Source organism: Oreochromis niloticus, linkage group LG14 (assembly GCF_001858045.2).
Source record: "Oreochromis niloticus isolate F11D_XX linkage group LG14, O_niloticus_UMD_NMBU, whole genome shotgun sequence".
NCBI lineage: Eukaryota > Metazoa > Chordata > Actinopteri > Cichliformes > Cichlidae > Oreochromis > Oreochromis niloticus.
The window spans coordinates 29625568-29634760 of NC_031979.2; the positions used below are offsets into that span (position 1 = coordinate 29625568).

Genomic DNA, 9193 nt, shown 5'->3' on the forward strand with positions numbered 1-9193 from the left:
TGTCCACTCTAGTCCGTTGTCTTACATAATAGACACAGGAAAGAGACGGAGACACACGAAGGGTGGAACTGCAAAAGGAACTAAACAACTGTCGTGGAAATTTACTTAGTGTGGTAGCACAAGGTGGGAAAGAATGGAGACTCTTCACAATTTGACAAAACCCGACAACGCCACCCTGGGAATTTCACCCAGAGAATACTGGATCAAGATGATACTAATCACCAAGAAGGCACTTAGGTTCGTTATACTCAAGACAGAGATGTGGTTCAAGGATAAAATAAATAGCAATTTATTAACAACCATTTAAAACATCACATAAAAGCATTAACAGATGGATCAATATACATATATTTTAAAAAGTTCAGAGCAGAGGCTTACCAGTGGGTGACAGGGATGCCAAATAAGAACGAATCAAAAAAAGAGAAAATCCACCGATAAATGTGCAGCACACTGTCACACACTCACACTCTAGTGCAGCTCAAACAAAGGATGTGTAGTACACCAAGGGTCCTACCACCAAGACTGTCATGTTTGCGTATCGGCAGGCAAGGAGAGAAGGACCCAAAATGCAGGTTTCAGTGACGCGAAGTAGAACTCAAAGTAACCGCTTTATTAGTAGGTTGTCGGTAAACAGCGGACTAACTAAACTGGGAAAATACAAACTAATCAGGCAGATACACACGGATGGAAAACAGAGTACAGAGTACAGACTGACAGTGAGTAGACGTTAACGATGCGACAGAGAACAAAGGTAACACAGGGCTAATATACACACGGCAGTAATCAAGGGATGAGGCACAAGAGGGGAACACACCTGGGAGAAATCACAGCTGACGAGACAGGGGAATAGTAAACCGAACACACTGACACCAGACACGAACCTCCAAAGTAAAACAGGAAACCAGAAACAACTTACAAGGAGGCAGAAGACGCTGCACTTAATCTAGAATAATAATCAATACTATAGGAACATACCAAAATATAAAGAACTGAAGAAGCTGGGTCAGAATGACCCAGAACCGTGACAAGACACCCCAGTCACTTCCACTTCAGGCCCTCTGCATCTGAATAAAAGAAACAAAAGAAAATTATAATGGATTCAAAACAAACTTGATATACACCCCCTGTGGCTAGCCCAACCGCAGAACACACTGGTAATCCGCGGCTAGAAAAAGGGCCTCCTTCCAGTGGTGCAAAGCAAAAGCAAAAGGTTACAAATCAAAACATTCAAAAACCAAATATACATCGAAATGAATTAACCCTGTGCTCGAAGCAGACGGCATCACAATATCACTCCAAATTGTCGTCCATCCGACGATTCTGATTGGATAATTCAGTCAATTAACATGCACGTCTGCAGGCTTCCATATCTGGCATGTATGGTGCCACTGTTCTCTCAATTATCCATTTCTATGAAACTGGCACCAACAGGGAAAAGAAAATCCCAAACAGGAAAAGGAAGGCAAAGCAGCAGCAATTCTGTTAGCTGAGCATAGACTAGAAAAGGCGTAGCGGCCCTGCTGTAAAGCTACAGGCCGCCCACTAAGGCCCACACTTCCTGCAATACAAAATGAGTGTTTACTATAAAAGAAAACAATAAAAGACAGATTGTGACAAATTGGAGTTACGTACCAATTAAACGGCGTCACCTGATTTATTAACAGAGTGGCTCATAGGAGGCTTCTGCAGCTACGACCTATAAACAACATTGTTTTACCACTGATTGAAATAATGTACGCCCAGGACGGAATAAACACATACCAGCCACGATGGAGGCTTCAGGAAGGTAATCCACGGGTGATCTCTGTAACACGAACAACAATCAACACGAGTACTGCCAATTCAGGCTGAGGCAACAACGACATGTACGCACCTCCTACCTGCAACACCGGGGGAAGTCAGGTGACCGAAAGGAGATAACAGGTACGCGATTCTGGGATGCTCAGATGGCCACTATTTATACTAGCGCCCCCTAATGCGCCTGACTAAAAGTGGGATCAACCAGAACATTTAATATTCCTCCTGCCACATTAGCAAGGCCTGTGGGCATGATGGGTTTTAACAGCACCTTTATTTCTTCCATCTCATGCATGAGAAGGGACGTCAGACAGGGGGCACTGAGAGTGTCTCTGACATTGAACAGTCCAGCTCCTCTTTTAAACACAGTTACAATACACAAGGCCTTTCACCGTTGTTGTTCACAACATGGATCTAACAAAGGATTCCACTTTCCACTACCTGTGGGATTCTCCCCCACCCTGGCTTCTTCCTGTGTGAATGCCCCCCCCCCCCAAGAAAATTAAACATAAGTCGCTCAGAAAATATAAGTAAACTTAGAATATAATTTTAAGCAGATTCAAACTGTCCAAAAATATAAACCCTGAGCTTGGAAAGAAAAGCGTCTGGACTTCTTTAAGTTGCTTGAAGTTGCTAGGGTCAAATGGTGGAGAGTCCCAGATTTAAACACTGTGGGAGTGTTCCCCCAAAAGGGACAAAAGGACCCCCTAATGATCCTCTACCTAATCACATGAGCCAAGGTGTGAAAATGGGTGTAGGTCACAATCAACCAAGGTTTCAGGTGAGCTCATTGTGAAACCTAGCCCCACCCTATCATGTGATTTCCTGAGGTCGGATGGCCCAAGATGTGAGTGGGCATTAAGGCGTCTGGGAAGGGATCTCAAAACTGGAATATAGATGGCAGACCATTGGTGTCGTAAGCCACCGCCTCTGTTCAAAGGTGGTCGCTCACAGTGGACATAAATGGCCTCTTTTACTCCTCTTTCAAACCATCTGTCTTCTGTTGTGGAAATTTCTTAACAAAGCCTGCAGACACGATGAGCGGTTAAAAACCCAACACTTTATTTCCCATGCATGAGGAGAGACGTCAGTCAGGGGGCACTGAAAGTAGTCTCTCCCAATGAACAGTTCAGGTCCCTTTTATAAACAGTCACGGAACAAAAGGCTTTTACAGTTGCAGTTCACACCTTGGCTCTAAACAGAAAACTCTCTATCACCTGTGTGAATCTCCCCCACTCTGGGGTCAAGTCTTCCTGTGTGAGCTTCCGTCTCCTGGGAGACATTCACCAGTTTCTTACCGTCTGTCTCCCAGCGTGAATGAGGTGTGAACCAGACATACTAAACTAAGTAACATGAAAGCATTTCATCAAGACAATACATTAAAAAGAGATCCAACAACCCATACTAAACTAAGTAACATGAAAGCAAGACAATACATTAAAGGACAATACACTAAAGAGAAATCCCACAACAGTTCCCACCCTTTTGATTGCATCTCAATCACTAGTACCAAGGATTTCTCTTCCTAACATTCTGTTAATTACATCAGCAATACTGCACACTCAAAAAGGTTTCACAATATGCATCATTCTTACAGTGTCAGGAAAATAATTTCACTCATCACAATCATCCTCGTTCTTGCTATCATCATTGTAATTTCCAGCTTGCAACAGGGAAAGGTGCAATTTTCGGGAACTCACATCTCCTTCAGACCTTTACATTGCACAGATCAAAAATGACAGTCTAGGGGGTTGAATATACATAGTGTAGTCGAATGTGTCCATCATGCTCAATCAAGCATTTCCTCTCATCTCGTGGGTTGCTCCTTCTGTTGCACGAACCTCCTTGGATGTTGGTGTGGTGCCCAGCCGCTGATCTCTCCTGAGGCTCCACCAGAGGGCAACCATCAGCCCACTGAAGAGCATCAGAGCTACCCCAGTGATGAGGTGCTTTCTGGCTTGTCGCATTGTTGCAGGTAGAGGGTAGACTGCCTACTACCTGAATGAAGTGTGGGGATTATTCTGCCCCGTTTGTCTTTTCTAGTTGCTCCTCCGTTCTGGGTGGTTCTCCTCCAAACAGCTTGCAGTGGCTGGCGTGGATCCAAGTAACTCGTTCTCCAACTTTCACCGCCGTTTGTGTGGTCAGTAGGACTTGGAATGGGCCCAGCCACCGCTTCGCCTTCCAGTGTCTCCTCCTGAAATCCTTCACTAGCACCCAGTTTCCTGGTTTGAACGGGTGCAGGGGTCCTTCTGCTGGCCTGGGCAAGGCTGCTTTCACTGCTCGGTGCACCTGCGAGAGAGTCCTCGAGAGATTTTGACAATACACAATCATTTCGCTGTTGCACAACTCTGTGGACATGCCAGTCCATTTGGGGGGTTCTGCCCCCACTCTGGCAGGTCGTCCATACAACACCTCATAAGGGCTGAGGTGTGCTGGAGGTCTGGTTCGTGTGCGCACATACATCAGCACGAGGGGAAGTGCTTTTGGCCATGTGAGGCCAGTTTCTTCACAGCACTTTACCAGTTTGGACTTTAAGGAGCCGTTCATTCTCTCCACAGCACCTCCAGATTGTGGATGATATGCACAGTGTGTTTGCAATTTGAAACCTAGTTGCTTGCTGATCTCCTTCAATGCCTGGTTCACAAAGTGAGTACCATTATCACTTGTGATTTTTTCCGGGATACCCCACCTGGGAATGATTTCTGACAGGAGGGCTTTTGCTACTGCACTGCTGTCTGCACTTTTAGTGGGGAATGCTTCTACCCACTTAGAGAACATGTCCACTACTACTAGACAATACTTCTTCCCCTCGGCTGGTGTCAATTCAATGAAATCCATCATTAGATGGTCAAAAGGCATGTCTGGTGGGGGATGTGCTGCAGTGTTTACCTGTACTGGGCGTCCCACATTGTTGGTCGCACAAATGAGACACTTTTTGCAATGCCTCTCAGCTGCTGTGGAAAACCCTTTGGTGAACCACAGCGATGTTACTGCTTGTAGCATCCCCCCTTTGGACGCATGGTCCAATCCATGTGTCCATTTTAGAAACCAGGGGAAGAAGTGTTTAGGGAGACATGGGCGGCCGTCAGGAGATCGCCAGACAGAGTCGACCAGTGTGCAGCCATGTTTGCGCCAGAGAGTTTTCTCTGGCTGGGAGGCAAATGACTGTACGGCAGGAAGATCAGCAAGGTTAGGCGTGGACAGTGGGGCCAAGACAAGTTGGAAAGGTAGGCCTTCTTCGGCTGCTGCTTTGGCTGCTGCATCGGCGGCCGCATTTCCTTGGGAGACAGAATCAGTTTTACCTGTGTGTGCTGCACACTTCACTACAGCAATGCGAGCAGGCAGGAGGATGGCATCCAGCAGCGCTGCTACCTGGTTAGCATTGAGGATGGGCTTCCCATCAGATTTCAGGAACTTTCTGTGCTTCCACAAGGCCCCAAAATCATGCACGACACCGAACGCGTAGCGAGAGTCGGTGTAGATGGTGGCCGACTGACTCTCCGCAAGTTTACAGGCTTCTGTGAGCGCCACAAGTTCTGCAGTCTGTGCTGAGAAGTGTCTGGGCAATGAGCCTGAAACGAGAGTGGCATGATCAGAACACACAGCAAAACCCACCCGGTTAGTTCCACGTGAATCACGTGAGGAGGAGCCATCTACATATAACACTATGTCAGAGTTCTCGATGGGAACATCTAACAAGTCAATCCGAGGTGTACAAGTTTCACCCAAGACAGCAGTGCAGCTGTGTGGTTCACCATCTTCTCGCGTGGGGAGAAGAGTGGCTGGGTTGAGTGTTGTGCATCGTTTCACTGTGATGTTGGGCATGTCAAGCAGTATGGAAGAGTACCTGAGCCAGCGAGCAGCAGAAAGGTGTGAAGTTTTCTGCTCCAGCAAAATGAGAGAAACTGCATGGGGTACCTGCACTGTCAGAGGAGAGTACCCTACAATGTCACGTGAGGCGAGTATGGCCTTCTCACACGCAGCTACTGCTCGTAGGCATCCAGGCAGTCCTGCAGCTACTGGGTCAAGCTTGGAAGAGTAATAACCCACCGGGCGAAGTGAATCACCATGCTGCTGTAAAAGAACAGAAGACATGAAACCATTCTTTTCATCCACCATTTGTGTGTATGGTTTGGATGGGTCTGGAAGCGCTAAAACGGGCGCTGTTTGCAGCAGTTGTTTCAAGGAAGTGAAGGCAGCTTCAGCCTCTGGTGTCCAAGAAATGCGATCATTGGCTGACAGACTTGCACCATGAATGAGCGCAGTAAGTGGAGCCTCCACAGAGGAGTAGTGTGGAATGAAATTGCGGCAGTATGATGTGGTTCCTAGGAATGACATCATCTGTTTTTTGGTGTGGGGTTTTGCAATGGTCATCACAGCTTCCACCCTCTTGGAGGAAATCTGGTGAGAGTTGTAAGAAATCACATGCCCTAAGAATGTGACTTGCTCTTTACAAAACTGCAGTTTTGACTTACTAGCTTTGTGGCCCTTGTGATGCAAATGTGTCAGTAAAGTGAGAGAATCTGCCAGACACTGCTCTTGTGTGGGTGCACACAGTAGCAGATCATCGACATATTGAAGTAACACTGTGCCTTGGGAGAGGATCAAGTCTGACAGGGAGTCTCTTAAGGCGGCATTGTAAATCGTGGGGGACTCACAGTAGCCTTGACACAACCGAGTGAATGTGTAAGCCTTTCCCTGGAACTCAAAAGCAAACCAGAACTGGCTATCTGGGTGAACTGGAACAGAGAAGAATGCATTAGTCAGGTCAGCAACAGTAAACCACATAGCACCAGATGGTATTTGGGACAAAATGGTGTGGGGGTTCGGAACCACGGGGGCTCTGGGGATCACAGCCTTGTTCACAGCTTGTAAGTCCTGCACAAACCGCCACTCAACAGGCTCATTTGGTCCTCTGATTTTCTTCACAGGGAATAGTGGAGTGCGAACCGGAGAGGTGGGGCATGGGATAATTACTCCAGCCTTTAACAGGGATTCAAACACAGGAGTAATCCCCTCTATGGCTTCCTGTTTCAGAGGATATTGTCTTTGGCATGGTCTAAAAGAGGACTTTGGAGTGATTACCACAGGCTCACAATCTTTAATTAGGCCTACATCATACTTAGATGAGGCCCACAGGCCGTCAGGCACCTCTGTCAGCAGGGGGTGTGAGGAGTTTAGAGGAGGTGTCGTTTGAAGTAGACAGTGTGAGACAGCTATGTTCACTAGCTCAACTGAGCGGACACAATGGACTGTATATGTCATGGTTTTTCTGTAGGCTTTCATTTCTCGAGAAAACAAAACTGTGGGATCCTCTGTAGTTTCCCAATCGCAAGCGCGGTAGCACCGGTGCATAAATTCTCCCATGTCTTCCCACTGGCAGCTGTGAGCTTTTGCTAGGGGAACATGTGGGACGGATGCATCCATAGTAAACATGTTTCTTTGCTCATCAGTGAGAGAAATCGCAAGCGCAGCAAATGTGGAGCTCCAAAACATACATGTCACAGTTAGTAAATCATTTTCGGTTCTGGACCATTCTTCCTCATAACTGTCATCAGGGCCATGCAGAGAAAAGTGGGATGTGCAACTCAACTCTCCAGGAGCCATAAAGCAGACATCTGGAGGCATGCAGTTGCGAGTCGCTTGTATGAATTCTGCAACAAGCGGCCCCTCCTCCAGCTTCCACCCGTAAGCGAAAGCTGGAGTCACGGGGTTATATTTCACCATCATATAATCATAGTCAGATTGTGTGATTGTGATGCCATTATAGCAGGAGATTAAACTTATTTTCAGTTTGCACATCAAATCTCTGGCAAGCAAATTGACTGGGCACAGGTCCGAACACAGAAACTCGTGTGTGAATTTTCTACCCTGTCCGTCTACACAACACAGGGGTATGGTGAAATTTTCTCTCTGTATGGTTCCTGATGCTGATACAGAATGAGTGAACCTCTCGCCCAGCACGGGCTGGGGTGAGAGAGAATCTGAGCGTAGTACCGAGTGGGTGGCCCCGGAATCGACAAGAAATTCTACTTCCTGATTACAAACTAACATTTTATACAAGGGCAGTGATTTATATGGCGCGCTATTTAAATGTACATATGTACCAGCTGGTGACAAAGAAACGTGTTCTACATGCTCAAAAGTGTGGTGTATTAAAGTGTGTGTGTCTGTGTGTAAAACACCTTCTACATCAATGGGTGTGTGTATGTGTGTGTGATTTTCACTTCCCTGTTCTGATGAGGTGGGCAAACCACAGCCTGAAGCGTGCTCTGGCGTCCTTTCCCCCAGGTCTCAGTCCGCCTGCACCCACTGTTGGCCCTGGTCACTTTGGCGTTGATGCTGGTCACCTCTAGGGTGGCTGTAGTTAGGGCAGTATCGCCTCCAATGTCCATGTTCACCACAGGAAAAACAGGTATCTGGGTCTCCTCCAAACTGTCGTCGTTGTCGATCGCGTCTTCCTCTCCGGCCTCGGTGATGCCAGCTGCCTTTACCGTGGAAGTCACTCCGCGGGTTCGTTGCAGTCTTGTACAGCGTTAAGGCCGCGTTGTGGAGGTCGGCACTCTGTTTTTCCTCTCTCTTGCTTTTTCTTTCGTCAAGGTGGTTCTGAGCATGGCGGGCATGGCGTCGCAGTTCCGTTAACCGAGGTTCATCTTCTCCCCCCACATATGAACGCCTCACCTCGGCTGCCACGTCTGGTCTCAGTCCCCGGAAAATATGGCCGCAAAGATGGTGCTCATATGTGGAGGCGGAGGTGCCCGTCATGTCATCTTTGGGTATTCCAGCATTAACTTCAAACACAGTTGTCATGCGATGTATGAAATCGTCCACAGATTCATCCTTTCTTTGCTTGCAAGCCTGAATCTTTGCCATGTCCACCTTGTCCGGGAAAACCTCCTTTAGCTTATCCATTAGGAGTGTTACTGCAGTACAATATTCACGGTTTTCGCCGTGCTCATAGGTCAGGTGTCGTATCCTCAGTGTAGGATCAGGCAAGTGAGGTGATATTTTCCTCAGGTCGCATGGCTTCAGCTTGCCTGCCACTGCGCGTCTAATTTCTTGACCCGTGGGACGATATTCTTGGCAGAAAATTAGGAGCTGCTCACCAAACTTTGCACCCGACATGAGGGGGTCAGGTAGATGGCTTGTGGCGTCAGCGATGTCTGACTGTGTCCACGGTCTGTGAACTAAAATAGGTCCCTCGGGTCCCGCCACTTCCACCATCGGGAGCTGCAGGCTTTCTCCTTTTGCCTGCTGCTGTCTCTGCGTTTTATGCCCGGTCTGGAAATTTTCGACCTCCTCGCTGCTGTCTGTGTCGTCTGTATCGTCCCGCTCCTCATCAGTGAAAGAATATTCAGGCTGATCCGTGGCAAAAGGCAGGGCGTAATATCCATGG

The 9193-nt window shown here is 47.5% G+C and overlaps 1 protein-coding gene and 1 long non-coding RNA gene across 3 annotated transcripts; both read right to left on the bottom strand.

Moving 5' to 3' along the window:
• Nucleotides 1–1029: 1029 nt before the first annotated feature.
• LOC106096572 (uncharacterized) lies at nucleotides 1030–1960 on the bottom strand. Of its 2 annotated transcripts, none has more exons than XR_002064518.2 (3): nucleotides 1881–1923; nucleotides 1762–1804; nucleotides 1030–1064 (listed from the first exon to the last, which is right to left on the bottom strand). It is a non-coding gene; the product is annotated as an uncharacterized LOC106096572 (long non-coding RNA). The 2 variants fall into 2 exon arrangements; XR_003213659.1 differs by lacking the exon at nucleotides 1030–1064 and adding an exon at nucleotides 1661–1696 and having other exon boundaries at nucleotides 1881–1960.
• Nucleotides 1961–3666: 1706 nt separating this feature from the next.
• On the bottom strand, nucleotides 3667–7106 carry LOC109204969 (protein NYNRIN). Its single transcript, XM_019367231.2, has one exon. The coding sequence runs from the start codon at nucleotides 7081–7083 to the stop codon at nucleotides 3814–3816; it is 3270 nt and encodes a 1089-aa protein (XP_019222776.1). The 5' UTR covers nucleotides 7084–7106; the 3' UTR covers nucleotides 3667–3813.
• Nucleotides 7107–9193: the final 2087 nt, after the last annotated feature.